The following is a 24,505-nucleotide window of genomic DNA, read 5'->3' as shown; positions in this document are numbered from 1 at the left end:
TTGACTCATAGCATTATTTATTATTTTATTTTCTATACTTTGCGATAATATTGTCATTGTGAATTCTTTGGCCATGCTAATTGCAATTGTTAACTTGCTAAAAATGCCACCTCCTGCAGTTTATTTGTCATCCCACCCACACATTTTTTTTTCATGTCTGGGCTGTATATAAATAAATTTTACCAGGCAAGATTAAAAGTGACTGCTCTGTTCATTTCGGTGCCTCCACAAGCAACACATAACTTACTCACGTAACTTGCAGACGTGACAAGCAGTATAAGGAGTACCATGTTGCAAAGTAACCACCAAACTTAACATGTCATGTGTTACTGTAATTCCACTACTTATGTTTACGTTTGGTAAACATGTAAGTCTTTACAACTAACTAACTAACTTACAGGTAATTAAAATGTAGCTTACAAAAAGGAACAGTAGTCATTGCTGCGATCTGGTGGTTGGGAGATTTAAAAACAGTTAATTTTCCACAAATTACTTTGAAATGCAGGAATCAGTGATCAATTTAATTCAATCAGTTAGAGAAGTAGTTAGTAACTAATGACTTAATTTCAGTAACTTGCCCAATGCTGGTGACAAGTTAACGTTACGAAGCGTTTGTTTTACAAAGTCAACCAACAGACCACCACAAGCAGGGAATGTTATGTTTGTATGCAGATAATTTTGAGTTTGTATTTATGATTTAATTATTTAATTTTATTTAATTTTATTTTGTTTGTGGTGTGTGCTTTTGTATAGTTGTGAGATATGAGAATGATTTTCCTTTTTTATTTTTATTTTATTTTATTTTTTCCAGAGATGTTTGTTTTTGTCTCAGTTTCACCTGTATTCTCGTGACGTTACAGTGAAGCTTTCAGATATCACAACAAGATCACCTCCAGCTTCAGGTTAGATTTTCTGTGAGAACCTGATTCCATCTGTCCTTGACTTGTTGGCTCTTATACAAAAGTCATTAAGCTCAGAATGCGGCAAGATTAATATGAGATAATACACAGTGCTACCATAATGGGAATACTTCTGTGTCCTTGTCACTGTTCGATTTTACGATAATCTCTTAGATTAGGATATTGAACATTATGATTATGCATGAGCATATGGGCTACTTCTACTTCGAGCTGAGTTTTTTGTCTCTGCTTTTTTACTTGTTTGTATCTGGGATGCGAGCCAAGATTCAAGGTGAACGAGAAACACCCTTCATTTCAGTCTATATTGCATCCCAGCTGTTATTTCACACGTCTAGGTAGCGAGACGTGTGTTCTATTTTCTCACTTGCTAAGAGCATCGGGGGAGTTTGAGTACACATCTTCGTCATATTTGTACAAAATACCCAAAGCTGCCTGAGAATATGGCAGAGAAGAATGGATTCATACGAAGCATAGGTCATGTTGTGCTCTGCAACTTGAAAATATTTATTCTGACACCGAGAGGAAGATAGAGAAGGGATCAAGCCTGGTTGTAACAGAAGCAATTAATGTTAGCGCTGAATGGTTAAAGGGATAGTTTGGATTATTTGAAGTGGGGCTGTATAAGACACTTACCAGTAGTCATTGTTTTAGCTACATTAGATGGTGATCGGCACGCCTCGAGTTTGGAGAGGCAGAGAATGGCAACAGCATGGAAGCTAAATAATGTACTGTTGTGGACAGGGTCAGCAGTAAAACATATAGTAGCCACCTAAAAAAGATCTACCCAAGAAAATTCTTTATTAGGTTAAATGTACGTTATTCATTTTCACTGCTGTACTTTGCCATCATACAGCTTTTTCTGATGGGGAAACAGCCATTACATAAGTCAAATATTGTTCTCTCGAAACCAACCAAACTCCATAGGCAAAATCAGTCATTTTACATGGCAAAACAAAGGAGTTGCTGGTCTACCACTGCCTCAATCTGCCAGTTAGTTAGTGTTACTGTGTGACTTTGGTGTTTGAAAAGGATAGTGTGGAAGTCAAACAATAATATAAACAAAGCAACAGATCAAGGCAACTGTAAACCAGCAACTGTTAAATTACTGACTTTGCCTATGCAGTTTGGTTGGATTGGAGAGAGTGATAGTTGGCTTGTATATATAGCATATTAATTTTTTTTTTTTTTTTTTTTATATTTTATTTATTTATTTATTTTTTTTAGGTGGACCTGATTTTGGTGAATCCAAACTATCTTTTTGAAACACCAAAGTCACACAACAACAATTAGCTGTTTCTTTGCAATTAAAGGTACTTTAATTACCACTTACGTGATAATTGGTAGCATAAGCACAAACAAGTTTAAAGCTTGATTACTCCTAAAAATTAAGTTGTTCCAACTTTCACTTATTTAAAAAGATGTTTAAAGGTCTGCTAACATGCCAGAAGCAAATTTAGTGGGTGCAGAAGGGGACTTGAAATCCTGAACTTAAGGTGCAGAAAAATTCTGTTATCAAGTCAATTTCATTAAGTTACTGTAACTTGAATGTAGTCATACATCAATTAACACAGAAGTTTTAGTTTTAAATTGTCAACACAACTCATCAAAGTAATCTCTGCAGCTTAGAAGGTTTATCAAAATCAATAAATTAGATTTTTTTTTTCTTGCAGCCATGCAGCTGTGGTTCTAGACCAATTTTACTTGGGTAAAAGTTGTTTGTCACCTTCGACCCAGGTAGTAATAGTACACAAAGTAGTAGTGCACAGGGGGGTTAATTAAGTGATGGCAATATGTCCCCTGAATGACTTTTCAGATTGTAGAACGGCAGTTTCCCACCAGAAGAGACCTTCTGACAGCGGAGTAAAGTGGTGAAAATATTTTAAATATAGCTCAGACCTAAGCTGATGTTGATTTTCTTTTTTAGGTGGACCTTTTTTTAAGTGGCTAAAATACATTTTGCTGCTGACCCTGGCCACAGCAGTTCATTGCTGAGCTTCTGTGCTGGTGCTTCTCCGCTGTGGATTTCACACTGACTATTTATAAGTACCTCACACAACCCCGCTTCAAATAATCCCAACTATCCCTTTAAGGAAACCCTTCCACAAGGTTAATAGAGCCTTTCTCGTTTCATTCTTTATTAATCTGTTCCACGTGGGCCTGTAAACATGTCATTTCCTCTGCCTTTAGTCAATGCATTTTTACTGTCAGCTACTAAACACAAAAAAGGTTTTCTTTATCTGCAATTAGATCTGAATATATATCAGATTTCTGACAGCTGGCTGAGGTGTTACTGGGCTGCATGTTTGTGTTCCTTGTACTGGGGTCTGGTGAACCCCATGGCAGCGCTATTCTAGGCTGTGCTCCTAGAGGACTGCTGGTTCTGTGGGGACCCCCCTCAGCCAGTGGCATTGTTACCTGTCAACAGGGCCGCTCGACACAGTGGCAGATCTTTGTATACAAGGAAGTAAACAGCAGCGACATAGAGACACACGAGGAGCCACAAGAACAGCCGCTACAAGCCAAGCGGCAGCAGCCACAGAAGCAGACACAAATACCAAAACAATAACAGCTTTTACAGTACCAGCGAAGGCCAAATAAACAAATTTCTATTGCTGCAAATAAAGATGAATTATGTCATAGGTATGCAGGCTGAGAGAGTGTTGTTGGGACGAGCCATTTATTCTGCCAGATATATGCGAAATGACATGCAATTTGGCGGAGTTGTCATCTGAAATGGGAAAAATGAGCTTTTATCAGCGGAGGTGGACCTCTATGGATGGTGATGCAATATCACACCATTATTTATTCACTGCATCGCTCCTCAGAAGTTGTCTGACTTTGTGTTACAAAGGTTTAATGTTTAAAGCGATACGCTGCCAAAAGACTTTCCTTTTAGCATCAAATACTTACACTCCCCGTAGGTTAAAAAGGCCCTGGAAACCTGTCTTCAAATCTGATGTATTTCTTTTATAACGTCTATGTCTGTAACATCACAGTTCAAGCCTGAAAAAAAAAAAAAAACGTCTTCAGATTTTCTTTATTAAGAGTTGAACACTCAGCTAATCTGCTTCATTAGGACTGTGTACGTAGGCGTTGTTTGAGCAGGTTTGATTGCAGCAATATAAGCAAACAACCCCACAGCTGTCATCACATTTGATTCTAATGTCCCTTAATTGTGATAGGTGCATTGAAATAAATTTACCAATCATGTGTTTGGTTCATTTGAGGTGTGAAACTAACCTGGCCCTCTTCAAACCAGAAAATCGAGAATAAAAACACATACAGGTGCATTATGAACATACTTGTACATAATTCTTCATTATTTCTATTTCTTCTTATTTTCTATATATATATTGTTGGTTTTATATATCTAATTAACAGAATAATGCATATTTTTCCTTAATGAATTTGTTTTATTATTGCTATACTATCTCTTTTATATTGTAGTATAATTTACATGTTTTTGCATATGTATTATGTTCTTATAAATTGTCTGTGCTTATATGTTTTTCTGTTCTTGAATCGGAGCATCTGTAATGTGACCCTAGTGGATCGATTAAGTGTTTCTGATTCTGATTTTGAAATCTCTCATGTGAAATAACTAAGAGCACTACTAAATTTGTAGTAGTGATACCATGTAGTATCCAATGCAGGCTTTTAAAAGATGACAGCAAAATGTTCCTTCATGAATAAAGTAAAAAAAATAAGCTGTATATTATAGAACAGCAGCTGTGCAACTTGAATTTCATGTCAGTGTTGTTGGTTTCACTGGATTTCAGTAGTGACAAGTTTTCACTTCTCCATCCAACAATACTGTACATATACATCAAGCATCTAGTAACAAATTACAAATACTAGCTCATCAAATGTATCAAAACCAAATATGAAGTACTTGTTTGATTGTTTTTAATTCAAAGTTATTTGTAATCTGAAAAAACAAAAATACATCTCACATTAAATGCATTTATACAACATATACAAACATATACAAGCATATTAAATATTTGTAGTTTAAGTATTTCAAATACACACGTACATACTCTCAGAGTACTTTTTTGCAAATTACATCTTGTTCTTTCTGTCAAAAGCAAAATGCAAATTACAAAATAAGTAAATCCATACTTTAAATTCATTATTTTATCTGAAATACTGTCCATATCTGAGTGTAAACAAGCTGTGAACACAATGCTGACATAAAATCACATTTTAGACTAAATTGTTAGCAAATACGTGAAGAAGAAATAGAGTAGCAGCATTATTAATTTGGAATCATCATTATCACTACTTCGCAAATCTAAGTACAATATTCACACTCTTGTAGCTCTGTTTTTGGTCTCCACCAGCTCCTGAAGGAAGAATCTGGTTCTTTAGCTGCTAAATCTCATGCGTTCACCAGGTAAAAGCTAATTTATACTATGTGATGCTATGAAAGACATGAAAATTAACCAAAATTGGGTCATTTCTTTGTCAAGGTCCTATGTTCCCAGCTCTGTACAGCACATAATTGGTAATAACTTGCTTAGGGGTTAGCACAGAACATAGGACTCCAGGAAAAAACGGACCCTGGGTGCACAGATGTGCCCCTAACCAAATCAGTAAAGCTGTGGGCCAAAAAACAAAAATATATTGTTATAGTTATTGTCATTGTTCATATAAAAATAGTAATTGTAGCTGCTTAAAAAAATATTGTTTCATGAAAATATGGGTGGATAAATTTCTTCCATTGGATCTTTAGAGCTTCATGGATGGCAAAGTCACAACATAAGCTGAAACAAATAGTTGATTAATTGGAAACTCGAGTCAGAGAAAATTAATGAAAAACTATTTAAATTGTTTTACACATTTTTAAAGCAAAAACTATGAAAGATTCACTGGCTTTGTCACTGTCTAGTCACTGGTTTTGTTGGTCGTCCATGAGAGTCAACTGAATATCTGCAGGTTTCGAATTGTTAGTCTGCTTTGAGAAACTGTGAAGGACTACTTTACAGAGCAAATGATTAACCAAAGAAATAATACGCTAATTAACCTCTAATGAAAATAATTGTTGATTGCCGCCCTAATATGTGGGTATATTTGGCGAAACTATGCCCAAACACTGACTAATAACTACTGTGCACCCTCCATGCTCTTATGTAAGCAGTCAGCCAGTTATGAAACTGCCTCGAATAAACTATATTCGGCGTCTCAGAAGTGAAGGGTTTCCCTCCCTAGCAGGTGCTTTGGCTCTCAAAGTGCATCAGTGTCATTGTTTCCCTTTGAGGAGAGACTTCCAAAGAGCTCTCAAATTATATCGGGGGGGGGGTGAGGTTTCATGTTGACACTGCCCTGAGACCTCAGGTAATGATCACGATGCTAAGTGTAAAGCCTGGAGGGAATAACAAACTCCCCGCATTTTTAAAACAGGAGGCTGAATAGAGTTCGTTAGCTTGACAGATGCAGAGAGGACTTGATAAAGAAGGCAGGTCAAAACATCAAAAGGGCTCCCAATCAAATCAACCAAAGCTGTTTATGTAAAAGAGCGCTCAGGGATGAGGGCTGACCCAAATGAAAAGCAGAGTAAAAAACTCCGAGGGAGACTGCTAACCTAGTTTGACGACATTAAAAGAAAAATTCAGCCAATCTATACCCGCATTAGTACACAGATTCCTGGCTACTTTTTTGATTTTCGACTCTCAGGCATCCAACCCCTCTCTACCTCTGTGCTGTGATTTAATTCATTATGTATGTTTGAATGCCTCTCCTTTTTCTGGAATATGTGAGTTTGATGCATCCATCCATGACCAGCAGCAGTCCATTTTAAGAGTTCCCAGCTTGTTAGGAGTCCTCATGAGCACTCTTCACACTTTCCTGTCTTTGCGAGTGCTCCGTGGACTGTAAAGCTACTTTATAAATCAACTTGTATGAATCATTTTGAAACCCACTTTTCTTTTACTCAATTAAGGAGAAAGCCCACAAAAGGGCAGCACTCTGCTCCCTTCGCTATCTCTGTCTCATTTTCTCCTCGCGTCTCCTTTGTCTTCCCTCCGCGCTCTTCCCCCTCTCTCTTCTCCCCCTCTTCCATGTCTCACGTTTGTGTCCCTGTACTCTGTACCCTCACTGTCTCTGTCTCACATGTATCCCCACAGCTCTGAAGGACAGCCGGTTCCAGCTGGTGAATTTCTCTGACAACGAACTGCGGGTGTCTCTGTCCAATGTGTCACTCTCCGATGAGGGACGCTATGTGTGCCAGCTCTACACAGATCCTCCTCAGGAAGCCTACGCAGACATCACTGTCCTGGGTAGGTGCGAGGGTGCATGTGTGAACCTCGCACAAGCTATCACACCCCATCCTCACACATGCACACACACACACACACACACTCTTATTGTATTTCTCTCCGTTATAAGATAGCGAATATGAAATAATAGTAATCTTTGATCCTGTTATCTTTAGCAACTGAAACAAAATGTCAGCCAATTAGGCTCTCGCGGTGCTCAACAGCATAACGAAAAGGAGCAGATGCTGAAACTGATGGCTCAGACCACGTTGGTTTTGGCAGCTGTGTTGACTCTGTGAATCCCGGTGAATGTTGACTTGGCTGCTCCAAACGATTCCCTATTGAGAGTCAGCTGTGCCACACTTTGATGCTTTGGAGTGAAATTACTCTAGTTAAGCTTTATTATACATGCAGACATCCTGGGGGATTGAAAGGAATTAAAAGCACTTTAAAGTAATTACTCTAGTTGTACAATTGAAACCTAGCTGCAGTATTTCTGAACCAAGGGTTGCATTGAAGAGTCCTTGAAATAAACACCCCGCTGACTTTTCTGCTTTCAAGTAACTGGAGTTCAGCAAGTTTGCTGCAGTGACTAATGACAGGGACAAGGAACCACGGTGCCTTATGTTGTGTATGTAACCATAGGATGTAATCACATATATTTATATAACTTTGGCAGAGAATTTCAGGGTATAGAGGTGCAAAATACATGCTTAATTAATGCATAACTAATGTATGACTCACAATGATTTAAAGCAAGAATTACTGGATGTATCATGACTTCCTTTAGCTCACATATAAGAAATGATTAAATGACTTTGAATTTACGTGATTAGACGACTCATACAGTCGCAAAAGCTGTTGTATGAGACGCACCAGGCTTTGGACAAAAGAGCGAGAAAGACCATGTAAAGAGGAGTTAATTTCCACCGAGGAGACTGAGGTTCATGTCCCACGTGAAACTAAAATGTTACCAAAAGTTTTAAGGTACATAACATTACATGCATCACAAGACTTGTGTCATGTGACTTTTATCTTGCGGCTTGCTTCATTTACATCATGTGACATATGTAATGTACTTATTTTAATTAAAAACATAAACTATATATAAAGAGATGGACAACATGAAGGCTTCTTCAAACTGAAGCCACATTATCTCTATTGCCCCCCGGTGGCTGGCTGCAGTACAGGTCATAATGGGCCAAACTAAAACATCAACATACACAATGTGCCTGTCATGCTGATGTTTGTTCAAGTGTTTATTTTTCTCATAAGTTTGGTATGAATCGGTTATTTGAAGATATAAAAGCGGGGTTTCAAGCCGTGATTGATAGCTGAGCTTTGCTCAAAGGCGTGGCTCCAACACTGAACGCTACTGCACAGACCACGGCTCCAAATGACATCCTCAGCGCAAGATGGCAGCGTTCGTATCCAGAATATTTTTGCTTCAGTTTTGTACGTTGCAAGGAAGTAGAAACGCAGCGACCATCTTTTATTTATGTCAGTGACCCAAAACATGATCTTTTCCTAAACCAAGTAGTTTTGATCCCTAAACCTAATGAAACTGCAACTGTTTCACAACATTAACCATCTGTTAAAAAGGCTTTCTGGCAGCATTTCATATAGCTTCTAAAGTTTACCTTCATCAGTGTGAGACACCGAGGGGCGTGACAGAGCAGTGCTGTATTTGACAAGCTGGGATGAGAATGGGCTGATGGGAGGTCCACCACTGTGCTGTAAACTGAAATATTTCAACATCTGTTTGATGGAATGACGTCAAAGTTTGTACAGACATTGACGAGCACCTCAGGATCAACTTTAAAGGGATAGTTCACCCAAAAATGAAAATTCAGTCATTAGCTACTCACCCTGATGCCGACTGAAGGCCGGGTTTAATTTTTTTGTCCACAAAACACTGCTGGAGTTTCACAGGAAAACAGTGTTGCAGAATCTCCCAGACAGTTTTTAAATGCAAATAGATGAGAGCCTGTTAATTCTGTCTAAACACTGTTATTTTGTCTCATTTATGGCATAGGCTAAAATGTCCTATATGGTTTTCCTGATGAGAGGAAATAAAAACAATGAGTTGGTCTGTTAACTCAGCCTAAATGCATTTATTTCTCATTTATAAAGTATTTAACGCATGTAAATGTTTTCAATAATACATGTAAAGGTAACAGGTGATGCAAATATGGCACTAAAAATGGTCAGGAGCATTAGGCCTGTCGTGAATTGAGTCAAGATCATTTGAAAAATTTACAGACCCTGGGACATCCTGGAAAGGAGGTGGAGATTAGAGGTGTCCTGATCCGATATTGATATCGGATATCGGTCCGATATCAGCCAAAAAATGAGTATCGAATTTTATCGGACTGCATCTAAAATCTCCAATATAAGCGCTCCGATAAGCAGTCCATTTTCTGCTCCGGCACTTCTATCTATAGGTGACTCTGGTTGCTGACTATTGTTCTCTGTTTGAGTAACATCACTTGATCAAGCCTTTTCTAACATTCCACACTACAAAATAAGTAATAAAAGTATGTATGATTTGTGCTGATATCGTATCGGATCGATATCGGTATCGGCCAATACTCAAGGCTGCAATATCGGTATCATATCGGAAGTGAAAAAGTTGTATCGGGACATCCCTAGTGGAGATATTTTAAATTCGTGAAAGGTGTGTTCAAGATAAAACAGTCGGCTGCCCCTTACGAAAGATTTTATTAGTCTTTACTTCTTTGACTACTAGTTAACTACTATTATATTAATTTAATGATTTTAAAAAAATTGTGGAGTCAGAAATGGTTGTTTCATGGCTGAAGGGAATGTTCTGAGTAACATTATTAACACCATGCTACATTACAGAGAAATTCAAAACCACAATACTGAGCTTTTAAAATACAAATTACAAGTGGCATAAACGAACCCTCTGTTAAATGCCGATTGTGAATGTGTCAGAACAACCTGCAAGGAACATTTTGTTAATTCATTTCAACATAGAATAACCTCCTTGCTCATAACAGGAGAATCTTCCAAATGGAGTTTGAGTTTTTTTTCTGCGACTAGCAGATAAAAAGAAAAACTTTGTTAACTTAAACTCTTCTCACCAACTAATGGTTTAGTCAACTATTAGGGGGCAGCTCTTTAACATCAGCATGTCGCCATTAGCATGCTGACATAGCATTTAGCTCAAAGCACAGACAGTACAGCCTCTCAGAACTGCCTGTGTGACTGTAGACTCACAGTCACTTCATATGTTAATTTATGCCACCAAATTAGCTGGAATCCAGTTTCATAGAAAACGGCGTTTCAGTCCCACACATTTGATCAGCCTGTCTGAAAGCAGAACAATACCTTTTTCATCAAACTGTTAGTGAAATGTGAACATCTACACGTCGTTGCATGACGAGCCAGCAGTCCTTGTTTATGTCTCATTTACAAGCCTCAACAGCATCCAGCAGGTGCGAGTTGACAAGTCAGAGGAAAATGGACAGACATGTTAAATCTAACAGAAGGGCCCCAAATTACCCAATAAATTCACTAGTTAGCATAAATGAGACACATGAAGTGTTCATTGTTACTTTACAGTCATTTCACACAGGAGATCAACATTTCATACAAGTTATTCGACTTGTAACCCCTCAAGTTAAGTCATGATACTAATTAGCAAATGATTCCTTGTATTCATGTATTTCTTATTCACTAAAAGTGAATATGAGCAGGTGCTTTTCTGCTTTAAGGCTGCAAGTGGAAATCCTCTTGATTTGTTAATCAGGTTGTGTATTATGGCAACAATCAATATTCTGTGAAATCAATCTCTTAGGAGATCAAATAAAAGCTTTATTCACCTTTTAAGTCTTAGTTTTAATTTGATATGTTTGACGATTGTAAAAGCTTGAGCATAGTTTTATTGCTTTATTACCTTTGAGGCTGTGTATCTCCAAATAAATATTTTTAAGTCAAGGCACATCCACCAGTTTTTCCTGAGCTTTTGGCAGGATCCCACACTCTTCTTCATTGACCAGAACTTTCTGAAACATAGTTAGTTAAAGTTGTGGGGTATATTCAAAAGCTGCAGCAGAATCAAGTAAGTAAATGTTAATTTCAGAATATTTCCTCACATTATAAGATCTGCCGTTGTAACATGTAAATAAATCAATTAGGTCAATTTTTTTTTTTTAAAGTAATATTGCCACTTTTCTTTTTGAAATGAAGTACAAATATGGCGCTTATTATTGTTCCTCTTAGAGGAAACAGATCTGCCCAACATCAGTATCAACAGGGTCCAGTGGAGTTTTTAAGAAGCATTACAACATGTGTTTTGTCATTATTTAATGACAGAGAGATCCATAGCATCAGAACAAACATATTGTGCATTTAAATATGCAAACGAGGCACTGTCTAATTATATATGTTCCAGTTTGCATGACATAAATGTGTATTTTGGGTATTTTCTTTCCATTAGTGTGAATGAAGTCTTGTTATGGAAAGAAAAAAAATATATATACATATGTGTGTGTTGTTATTTTGGTGTCTTTCTGACCGTCACTGTCATTTCTATGCGTCAGTCCCGCCAGGCAGCCCAATCATCGAGAGCCGCGAGGATGTGGTCAGCGAGGGGAACGAGACGGAGCTCACCTGCACAGCCATTGGCAGCAAGCCAGCTGCCTCCATCAGATGGATGAAAGGGGAGGAAGAACTGACAGGTCAGTAGAATAACAGCCTCCCCCAGTTTGCTTCACATGCTCCAGGCCTGTCCACTTCTCTACAAGTCCTGGTCTCTGGAGGCGCTTCCTCTGTGTAACAAAATGTAGTTCTCCTCTAAAACATTAATGCGTGCTGTACTCATTAAAGCATGTTACTGACATGTATAGGGAGTATCATGGAGGATAATCACGCCTGGCACATGCAGCTGGAGGAGAGCAGTGCATTCCTCTTCTGTATGTAAAAAAAAAAAAAAAGTGTCCATATGCCTGGGCTGCTTACTCAGCTACAGTATGCAATGATCAAACACTGCACTCACATCTCCAAGAACTGCAATCCAGGCTCAGTTTCTGTTTCACATATTTTCACATATGTTTTTTTTTAAGCTGCTGTATATTGGGTTTTCTTACAATACAATTACACATCTTATGTAAAAGATGATGCACAGTGAGTGGATTATTATTGCAAAATAAACGCCAACAGGGTGGAGAGGGGGTTTATCTCACAGTAATGACCCGCTTACTGTAGGCTGCAGTATCTTACTTGTTACATGGCTAAAACCAATAATTTGACACAAAAAATCCTTTTATTGATTTCAAACTGATTTTATTGCACCTTTTGAGTTTATGAATGCAACTGCATCCATAGTTACAGTCTGTTGGTCAGAAAAAAACTGACCTTAGTAGATGTCAGAAATGAATATTTAACAAAGTTGTGTAATAAATGCATATAATTTGTACATTTATTTGTGCAAGGAAGAACAAAAAGAAATCAAATACACATGAAAAGAAACCCAACAAATGACTGTAAATAACACTGTGTTATCAGCTCATGGGTTTATCTTATTGAAATAGTCTATAAAAGGTTGCCACATCAATAGAGAAAAATAAATTTTCTCCATTGCACTATTGCACTGTAAGTGCTTCATCACATGTTTTAGCAAGGTCAAGTAGGCTGATGGGTTTTTCAGTTTCCAATTCAACAAAAAATCAGTTTTCAAGCTAACAATGGCACAAAAGGTATCATATTAAATTTGTTGCTTGATCTGCTGTAGCTGTTTTCACTCCAAACACTGTCAGAATTGGGGCTTATTTGAGATGCTCGCGTAGAGCCTCAGACAGAGTTTGGAATATTTCAGTCTAGTAACTAACAATGCTCGGGCAGCTCCAAAACATGTGTGCTAATGAACCGAGTGCTTGTTCACTCCAGTCACAGGATGAATTTACAGCAGGAAACACTTTTGAGAGTCAGTTTTGATAAGTGTTGTCCAAGCCTATTCATTATAAACATGACCAAAAAGGATTTAAATAACCTGCTAATGTTCCAAGTTTATTGGTGTTTATGTCAGAAGATCATCATTTTATTAGTAGGCTAATTAGATCATTCATTGATTATGTCTGTTGTTAAGGAGAGAAACGGTTTCTCTGAACAAAACAAGATGTTAAATGCAACACAAAATATTTTGCAACCACAGCAGGCACAGTACCAAGGAGGGCGTGGAGCTGATGGCTGAGATACTGCAGCTTGGATGGTGTTTGGTTTTGCTTCATATCGGCCGGTTGAGATTTTTCTCATATTATAGCTAAACAGTAAACAAAAATCTTATAAGCAAGAAACAGGCAAAGTAGGAGCAGACTCTCGATCCATGTTTTAGCAGTTTTACAGTTTGATCTAAATTTCGGGAGGCTCTGTTGGAAACATGGAACACAATGGCAGCCGCCTTTGTGCCGTGGATCCCTGGACGTTCTTGTATTACAACTCAGCAGGAAATAATGGCAACCTGCCTGGTTGTAATTATTCTCATATTACAACTAAACAGTACACTAAATTATGTCTCTGGAAACATTTGAGTGGAAAATATTCAGTGTAGATTATTAATCCATTTTTCAGCTCCGTCTAGTTTGACAGTTTGATCTGAGTTTCATGAGCCTTGTGTGTTGCACTGGACTGACTCACTGAGACTGACTTGTCAATTACACAGTAGCCCCGCCCTAAAGCATACTCTGCTTTATCCTCTGTTTTACTCTAAATAAGATGATAATTTACAAAATGAACATCACGCTGCATTGAGGAGGACTTGAGACCATCAACTCATTTGGAAACTGTTTACTGAGGTCATAAATCAAGTGAAAAGTTGGGTCATTTTCTCATAAAGGTACATACAATTAGACCTCTTTTTGCAACCAGTGCATTATCCCCAACTGACCAATAGAAAGACTGCAGGTTTAAGGCACTTATGCATTGGCCTCACTTTTCAGACCTGAACGCTCCATCCACTTGTTCTACTGTCAATGGATCTGACATTGGAAATGTAAATGTCTTGGCACTTTACTTAAAATCAACTCTGCCCCTTATAAGAAAGTGATGGGATAGACCTGGTGTAGCCTGTGTATTATTTTAAACTGCAACCATGTCTGCATCTGCCTTGAAGGCACTTTTCATATTGTAATTTTAATTTCTGAGATGCTTGTTTAGGTTTAAAACATCTTAAATATTTCCTTTGAACATTTAGTTGATGCTGATGGAATTCTGTGTTTTCAAGATGAGACAACTCTAAATGTTCATTTGCTTTAAATCATCCATATACAAAGTAAACATGGTTATGAGCTCGTATCTGCACATTTGATCCACCTCTCATCGTCTTCAGCCGGCTGCAGGCTGTAGCAGAGAGGGGTATATAATCTGAGGCGGTGGAAAAATCCTTATTACCTCTCAGTTATGATTAGGGGTCATCAATTATTCATTACATACTTATTGTACAGCAAGGGGGAGATATTCATTTTAGTCATATCGTATTTACACAGAGTGGATATCTCTGAGCTTGTTGTCAAATTATATATGTATTAGAATGGAGAGGATTCATTTGGCTTGTTGAGAGATGAAATATTTAGACAAGAGCGAATCTGAAGCTAAATGCCATCTGTGCCTCCAGTGTTCCCTACAGGAGTCGAAGTCAATTTCTGTTTATGAGTTGTCGAGTGTTGTGTAAGGGGAGGGCGAGACAACAGGATGGTTGGATCAGCGAAATGCCACTGACATGCTGAGCGAGGCTAATCCATAGTGGCAGTGGATACATAAAGAGAGCCAGAGAGTCACGTCCTCCTGTACCCCAGGAAACACAAATCACTGCTCATTATGGACGTGCTAAACAATTAATTAGCTCCTGCATGCATCGAGATTAAAAGCCACGCATCACACTGGGTTTTATAGAATCTCTGTGATCATGTTTGTCGTAACGTCCGCGTGCGGGCAGGACAGCCCGTAATGGCAAGAAAGAAATCTGCCGCCTAATTTAAACACACTTTGGCCGAATTGGTTTTGCAACCATTTATCATGCTGGCAGGTAGGGGACTGATGGGCTCTGGCCTGAGAGAGGCTCAACACACAAGGTGGCAAAATGCTTGTTAGCATAAACGACAGCTGCAATATTATTTAAATGTAGTAGAGCCTGGTGGTGCTGTGCAACGGCTGCTAAAGTACCGGAGGAGATCAGACAGATGGATTTAAATCATGTGTTTTAAAATTCGTACATGATCATGAGACTTAATCAGAGTTCTGAAAAGTTAGTAGACCTTTTTTTAAAATCATTTAAATATATTTAGTTCTTATTTGGTGCAAAACAGCTTAAAATTTCATGCTTTTTACCCAAATATTTAAAGATATACTCCTGCTGCCAGTTCACATTCTGCATCGAACATTGTTGCTTTTGGCAACAATCAATATTCTGTCAATAAAATATTTTGGGAATATCTTATCAGATCAAATTGAAGCTTTATTCACTTTTGTAATTCTTATTTTGAATTTGGTATGTTTGAATATTATAAGAGCTTCAGCGTAGTTTTACTCTTGAGCTCACCTGTGAATAAATATTCTTAACTCAAGGCTCATTCATCCTGATCTTCAACGGAGGAGTTTTTTTTCCACAACTTGGCAACCTAAAAGTTTTATGTAATAGCTAGCTGACATCTGAGAAAGTTATATTCAGATAATGAGATCTGTTTTTTCTTAGTATTTGTAATATTGTTGCAACTTTTCTAACAAGGCTCCTCTTTAAAGGGTTTAAAAGCTACAATACATTCAAGTTTCAAGAACTTTATTGCCATTGTCTAGACACAACAAAATTGCAATTGCATCAACCTCAGAAGGTGCATTTATATTTAAGACTCAAGCATGTTTACAAAGAATTATCAAATAAATAAGACAGGAATGAGATAAAATATCAGTTTATTCACATTATAGCAGCAAAGTACCAGTAGAAAAAAGAGTCACTGATAAATAGAAATAGTTAAATAAGAATAAAAATAGAATAGAATATAAATATATATATATATATATATATGAATAAACTCTATGCTTTATTTTTACAGATATGTAGACTGTACTGTTATGCACTGATGACCCTAAATTACATGTTTCAAATGCTATTGTGGATTAGAGTTTCCAGCGGCTTTAACATCTATATCATCTTATTTTTTATCCTGCTTTACTGATGGTAATACCAGAGCTACTCGACTGTCGAAGCCGCAGTCAAACAGCTTGATGAGTGGCTGCTTTTCAGCGTGTTGGCAGGCAGAAGACTCGGGTTAGAAACTGACTGAAAGAAAATGTCACCCTGAGAGGAGGTTATGCTTGATTGCGCTGGGATTGATCAGTGGTTGATGCTCACAAGAGCGTTTGATTTGACATCTCTGCTGCAACACTCAAATATCCTCTGCATTCAAATTCGAGTCCTTCCGTGACCTGATCCACAGTTGTTTTCCTCATCTGGGTTTGGATGACACTGATAATTGACAAGCGTTGGCCGGCCTGTACAATGATAATGGCTCTGTCTGTATGAGTCTGATCTTCAAAGCATGACTCAGAACTTTCACAAGTTTGCAAACTGTTTGTCATATTCAAATTATTTTCTAAGAAGAATCATGACCAAAAATAATTGATACTAGAAGTCAAATTAAGAACTTTTATTTTCCCTCAGTGACAGCGCTGAGACAAGTGACTGTTTTCCTGACCTTGAAATGTGTTTTGCTTGTCCCTTTGGTATTTTGCATGATGCAGAGGTCAAAGTAGAGACACAACATCATGGGACTTCAAGAAATGATGGTGCTATTTTGGTAAAAACTGCCTCTTCGACATTGCATAGATGCAGCTCTGTTTTTTGCAGCAAACTTGAGTTGCCACTGAAGAGAGGGCACTCATGACCTACAAGAAACAGAACCCAATCTAATCAAATGTAAGATGCTACTTTAATTCTTACTTCCATTTTACAAATTTTATTATAGCCTTAAAAAACAGTAACTGTACATTATGAAGGGAAAACATTTCAGTAACTCCAGAGACAAAAATTAAAATTAGAAAGTCAAATATGTTCCTCTGCTGCACTCACTGTGAACAGCTGCAGCAAATAAAACACAGTACATGTTGAAGAGCGCAGATTTTTACTGGGAGCAATTGTAAAACAGTATCAGACAACAAATTCAATGAGAGCAACCGTCAATCAGAAAATGATGAGATTCCAAAAACAAGAGTAAGTCCAAAGATATTGTAAAAATGAATAACAAGGCCACTGGATTCGCTAAAGACTAGCTGTCAAATTAGTTGCACTGTGCTTCGTGTCAGAAAGATCAATATTATGTTCTCACAGGAAGAACAACGAAGTAATGAATCTAGTAAAGTCCATTAATGTAAAGATATAAGTAAAATACATGCAGTACATACAGTAAAAGAACAGCAGACATCACAGCCAGTTTCTGGGGTTTCAGCCAGATTTAGGTTTAGGTCATTTATTTGTCATTTTACAGCATCTGAGCATAAAAAATCTTGCTTACGCGGGTGGTAAGAGGCCCATTTTTAACTTACACACCTGTGATGTCCTCCAGTGACAGGGGCACTTCTTCCAGTGGTGAAAATGCAGTAAAATTGTAATGTAACAGCCTTATTGCAACGAATTGCAAAAATGCATTGCATCGCAGTACCCCTACATAACCAGCAGGAAGATCACTTACATCAAGTCTAGACTTTGCTTAGAGAAAAGATCACATCCCCATCAAAGTAAAAAAAAATCTAAATAACTACTTCTGTGTGGTTTTGGTAACACTGTCCTGTACTTTCATGGTAAACCGGTGGTAATTACAAGTAACATATTTGAAATTACCCACAAATTTTGTAGTTAACTATGTGATAATTAGCAAGTACAATTTTAATATAGTTGGTGGTGATTACAAAGCAACATACTTGAAATTTCTTTGAATTTACCTGCAAATTACCCTCAAATTTCATGGTATGTGATAATTCACAAGTGTCGTTTTGCTTTTAATCTCTTCATCTACTTGCATGAAAACAACACTTTTGTTATAATTATCACATACTTACCATAAAATGTGGGGGTAATTTTCAGTTTCACAGAAATTTCAAATAAGTTGCTAATTACCAGCAACTACATGAAAATGATACTTGATAATTATCACATAATTAAGCATGAAATCTGTGGGTAATTTGGAGGTAATTTGTGGCTATTTCTAAGAAATTTCAAATATATCACTTGGTAATTACCACCAATTTACCTTGAAATTATGGGACATCAAGATTGAAGCGTTGCTTTTTTTTTTTAGGATCAAAACTGCTCATATGTCCATTTTATAAATGAGGCTCCAAAAAGGGAAAAAGGAAAATGAGCCACCAGATAAGCCAGATTAATATCAATGTGGACCCCTCAATATTTGCAGGAAGTGACCTCTCTAATGTCATGGCCATGAATGACAACACAAATATATATATCTTTATTAGAAAATTACCCGTAAATAAATTTGTGATAATGATTTCAGCTTTTCGGCCAACCCCACCACCACGTTTGCTCTCTGCCATCTCTCCCTGAGTCATTTTAGTAATGCAGTGCTGTGATTAGTATGAGACAATTATTGTGACTGGCTGAGAGGATAATGACTCATCATCACACCCCCCTCCAATTCATACTCCACTTCACCCAACTCTTTGGAAACGCCCTCATCGACCTTACAAATGTGACCCCGTGCGGCGCTCTGGTCTTTGTGATTGCGTGATGACAATAGGGCTCTTAATGTGAAAAACCTGTTGTTATTTGGCGAGGAACAAGGTGCCATTGTTCTGTGGAGTGTTAGCGCTGATCACAGCACTCTGCTTTAACTAAAGATGGTTGAGATTAACTAATTTGCTGTGTGTCACATTAATGCCTGCGCAGCTTTTTCGGGGGAAGCCAAATTACTTAGACTGCAGTTAATATCTTACGGAGGGCAAAGAACTGTGTAACATTAGATATACATTATATATTCTGCATACATGTGGACATCGTTTTACTGTTTTCCAGGGGGTTTTGTGCTGTTTTTAAACATTTGACATTTTATAACTCTATATATGGACTGTTTTTGCACTGCTTTACACTTTTTATGCTTAGTTTTATACTTTATTATCCATATTGATGTACCTTGATCCCACAATAGTATTAGTATTGTTAGTATTTTTATTTTTTTTATTCTATTGCCCAGTTTTTCCTTATTAATTACTATTTTTTATTTGTTTTCCTTATATATCTCTGCTGCTGTGAGACTGAAATTTCCCCACAGGGATTAATTAAAACCTACCTGCCTACCTACTGTGTAAAATGTTTATTGTCAAATCAACAGCAAAAATTGTCCAGTATTTGCTGTATTTATAGTTGTTTATTTGTTTGGATCCCCATTAGCCACTACCAAGGTAGCAGCTTCTCCTCCTCGGGTCCACACAAGTAAATACTACATCATAATGTAAAACAATTTTAAAATTCAAGGGAAAAGGAGACAAAACAACAACTACTACTACAATAACCGATCAACAGCAAAATCAACACCAGTAAAACCACCAATGACTACATTAACATTATATTATGAATAAAACTAGTCAGTTCATTCCGCTCAAATCAATAATAATAGCACTAAAAACAGCATATAATATAACTGAGAAAATAAAGTGTAAATAAAATGACACATGATCAGAAAGTTCCTCATTAACGACCATTAGTCCAATATTATGCAGCAAAACATTTCCTATTTGAAAGAGGGGCTGGTGCTCTGTGCCATTAAATATTTCTTTAAACCGTAAACTAAATGTGTATAAAATGTGTATATCATGGTAAAATTACCATAACAGTAACTACAGTAGTTTTTGTTATACTGTAAAATGTGATAAAGTACTATACTGTTATTTTTGGAATACTTTATAACAGACTGTTATGAAAATGTAACTGAAATTTATTTTACAGTGCTTCTGTATAACTTACTGTATTCATTACAATAATACATTTTCCCCTTGCCTTCGGTGCTATTTATCTATTGAGATTTCTTTGCAGAGTTTTGAGACGTCTGTCTTATCTATAAATATAACAGGACTAAATCAGATTGTGATGCTCAAAGCACCAAAAAAAATCATCAAAATAAATCATTACCCGGTTACTCAAGATGATCTACAGACCTTGTTGTGAGCAGTTTCATGTAGGAACTATTTTCTCTCTGCAGTAGAATCCACTGGAACTACTTTCTTTTCCTTGTGTGCTCGAGTGCCATCTATTCCCTTTATATTTGAGAGAAGGCAGATTTCTATATCTCCAAAACTCTGCGACTCACAACAAAAAATACAGATGGATAAATGACACTTCAGGCCAGGAGAAAAATATGCATTTTTGATTTGTGGTTGAACTGTCCCTTTAAGATTCACCACTCACCAGATATGATGAAGTAGGTGCCAGGTCAGCAGACAGACACAATGACACGACAGAACAGACCAAACCTCCTTGAGTCTGAAGTGAAAGTCACAAGGAAAATGTCCTGAGCTCTGATGTTTAAACTTATGATAAAAACTAAATATTACCCTCAGTTTAAGGACAGCTTTCCATTTGAAGATGAAGTTTGTGACTATTTTTCTCATTCAGGTACACATTTATTTAGATTGGTTTTCAATACAGTAATACTGCTGTGAAAAAATACAAAAATCATTTACAGTTATTTACAGCATGACGGCACACCATGGTCATCACTAAAAATATTATGCCACCCAGAAGGATGTTTTCAAACCATTTTTATTTATGAAAATAAATCATGAACCACAATGGGCCTATAAAAGGGATATGACCTCCTGTTAGACTATTTCTTGTATCTGTTTAAGTAACATTCATAGAATAATCTAACTTTCTTTAATGAAAATAATTCATGGTGCTGTTTTTTTTGTTTTGCTCTTCATTACGTCTCCTTATTTTCTCCTGGGATCACAAATTCCCTCTGTTTCTCCCAATTTATGACAAATTTTAACACTTTTTTCACTTCATTATTACAACCTGTTTCTGACATTGTACGGCGTCCATAAGCCCTAAATGACTCTAAGTGTTTACTGTTTTCACCCAGACAAATTGTACAGCTAAACCAAAGGAAGAATCCTTCTATCTTAAGGAAAGATTTAGAGGAAAGGAGCATTTTGTCAGTTCTTCTACATCAACTGTCTTTTACAAGCAGGGGCAAAAAATAAATGAAATAAAACTGATGAATATTAATTTATGGCAAAGATTTACACAAGTTCATGCTAGAGGGACAAATTATTCTGTATTCCTTCCTGATAATTAATATATTCAGCATAAAAATGCTGTTATTTTCATTCCTTAAAAGTCACAAGAATGCAGGAAGCAGAGTTTCTGAAACTCAGATTTTTTTAGTATCAAAATCCTCCCGATTTTTGAGGTCTCAAAGTTGGCAAATATGAATACAGGTGCTGCTTCCCTTGTGTGTGACAAGCTGGGGAGCAAACAGTTTTGTGACCACAATGAAAATATTGTTTTTGACAAGATTTTTGGAAATCTTTGTTTTTTCAATACATTTGTAATTTTGAACTTTGGACACTCTGGAGTTGTTGAAAATGTTTCACACATAGAAACATTCAGCTTTGAGTCTGTGATACAGCTCTACTAGCTTAAAAATACATGTGAAGTTTACGGTTGTAGTAGCTAAATATGTCTGTGTAAAATTTCAGCAAGTACCTTAGTTACAGCAAGAATGAGCTGACAAAGCAGTTATGTGTTTGTATGTGTGGTATTTATTCAGTCTGGGAAATCTCACAGTCTCTATAAAGCGTTAGCTTAAAGGGATAGTCAGCAGCCAACTTAAAGGCATAGATCACCCAAAAATGAAAATACTACCATTATCTACTTACCCTCATGCCAACTGAAGGTCAGGTTTAGTCTTTTAGTCCACAAAACACTGCTGGAGTTTACAAAACAAAAACAAAAAACATAAAATGCCTCCATACTGTTTGTCTGGTGTAATACAAGGCTCCTAAAGCCCCAACATGGCGTTCACTTGCGTGCGTACACTGTCGCAAAACACCACCCAGTTCAGACGGTTTGCACACGTACATGAACATGGCTCCAAGCTAAGGATCTACAATGAAGGTTTAGTCTAAAAATATGCTGTAAATGACGTCTTTCAAGTCAGTTTTGTATGCTGGGGGGTCACTATTAGCTTCAATTGTTTGAGAGATTCTGCAGTGCTGTTCTCCTGTGAAACTCCAGCAGGACGAAAAAACTAAACTCAACTTTCAGTCGGTGTGAGGGTGAGTAGATAATGACTGAATTTTCATTTTTGCTTGAACTATCCCTTTAAGTTGACTCAACAGGGACTAGAAATCGTCTCTCTTGCGATGTCATTACTATGGGTCTGCCTATTTGCTGGAGTAGTAAATTAGGTTTCATTACATAGGAGTTCTAATGATTTGGCTGATTGTTTTTCAGTTATTAGTCAGACCCTGTGTGTTTCCAGGGAAATGGAGATAACACCAGCAAAAAGTTCGCACAGTATGAATAAATCTTGATTTTATCTTTTCGTTTGTCTTTAACAAACTGTTGTGTAATTGTTATATTACTCTTGAGAGTGAGGTTTAATGTGATTATTAGTACTTCAGTGATGCTTACAGACCGAGGCACTGACCACATCACTGTTATGCTAATAATCACATTAAAGCACATCCTCTCGTGTATTATTGCTTAATTAATCAACTCTTTGCCAGTCAGTAATCTTTCCCATCTGATTAATCCTGTAGCAAAATAATAACAGTTTATTTTTATGCTTTCTCATCACACTGCCACTCTCTTTATTCCTGCGGTTATTGTCATTATGCTGCCGTTATGACTCTCTCCTCTACCGGTCAGCGTGCTTTTCAAACAGCCTGTTCTCTCACGGCAGTTGGCAGAGTGGTCAAATTTAATGCCCTCGAGTGCGCTGACCACTTACTGATCCCACTACTTTAAATTTTATGTAGGCAGGTCTTGGGTGGGTGGGTGTGTGTTACGCGGGGTTAATATCCATCAAGAGGCCACATACGTGTGTGTTGGTGATCATCAACTGTGGAACAACAGTGTTTTGCCCTCCGTGAGTCCAGCCAGGCTCCCCTGTGACAAGGCTGAAATGGAAGTGTGCTGCAGGTCAGAGTGGGGCTGTAATTATTTCCTCACTTCATTAAGTGCGAGTAAACCATCACACTCAGCACTGCAGCTAATGCGATGCCCCTGTGGCATTGTAATGCTCTCTAAATGAATGCCCCTCTGACAGCCCAGGGCCTTGTGGGCAGCAGATTACTGCAGGGTTAGCCCCAACAATGCTCAACCCTCAAGCTGCAGAAGCATTCATTATCAGGCTTATATGACCCAGACGCTCCTCGCTGCTCTCGTCAGGAATCGAAGGCCCCGGGCCCGTCTCAATCCTCTAAAGTCTCGTTCGGGCACCACATCACCCAATCATAAATTAAATGTAAATGCCATTCGAAAGCGCTCCACTTTGACAGGTAAAGTGCACTTAATAGCGATGAGTATTTGCTCATTATATGGTCAGCGCAGGTTGGTGCTGCTGATTCGTTTTTGAGCGCTTTAGCCCTGTCGTTAACTTTTTTGCCCTCTTGTGCTTGTGATGATTTTCCAGGTGAGGCAACAGTCGAGGAGACGTATGACAGGATGTTTACTGTCACCAGCCGGGTAAAATTTTCTGTCACCAAAGAGGATGATGGAGTGCCAGTGGACTGCATCATTGACCACCCAGCTGCGAAGGACCTCCTGGCTCAAAGACACTTGGAAGTGTTGTGTGAGTGACCTACAGCTGTACTTTTTCAAGCCTAAAGACGAGACCAAGGCCAAAGTTATTTAGACAACAGTCACAACTTTATGTCAACAGAAAAAATACATCAGAGTCTTGGTTATTTCATCCTAGAATTTGCCTTAACTGACCTTTAAAGGGACAGTTTACCCCAAAATCTAAAACATATTTTTCCTCTGGACTGTAGTGCTGTTTGTCCATATATACTGTTTTGGTGTGAGCTGAAAACGATTGGCGATATCGGCTTTATGCCTTCTCTCCAGTATAAGGAAACTAGTTAATATTAGTCCTGTGGTGCTCAAAACGTAACAGCAGTATCTCTTTCCAAAATGCTCAAAATAATCCACAGTCCTTGTTGTGAGCAGTTCATTTTCATGCAGCTAATTTCTTTCTACAGTAGAATCTACCAGAACTACTTTCTTTCTAATAAAAAGGAAGTAGTTCATACATGAACAACAAGGTCATGATTTGTGGAAATCAAATGTATTAG

General features: G+C 37.6%; 1 protein-coding gene across 2 annotated transcripts in view; it reads left to right on the top strand.

The window, feature by feature from the left end:
- The window catches only part of cadm1b (cell adhesion molecule 1b), a 249,287-nt gene that overhangs the window by 187,613 nt on the left and 37,169 nt on the right, over positions 1–24,505 (top strand). For both annotated transcript variants that reach the window (XM_084717901.1, XM_084717900.1), the window contains 3 exons: positions 7,046–7,198; positions 11,746–11,883; positions 23,845–24,003. In XM_084717901.1, the coding sequence (XP_084574027.1) occupies positions 7,046–7,198; positions 11,746–11,883; positions 23,845–24,003 (450 nt within the window). The remainder of the gene's footprint in view (positions 1–7,045; positions 7,199–11,745; positions 11,884–23,844; positions 24,004–24,505) is intronic.

This window comes from Lutjanus erythropterus, chromosome 4 (genome assembly GCF_056507025.1).
Source record: "Lutjanus erythropterus isolate fLutEry1 chromosome 4, fLutEry1.hap2, whole genome shotgun sequence".
NCBI classification, from domain to species: domain Eukaryota; kingdom Metazoa; phylum Chordata; class Actinopteri; order Lutjaniformes; family Lutjanidae; genus Lutjanus; species Lutjanus erythropterus.
This window is presented reverse-complemented; position numbering and strand designations above follow the sequence as displayed.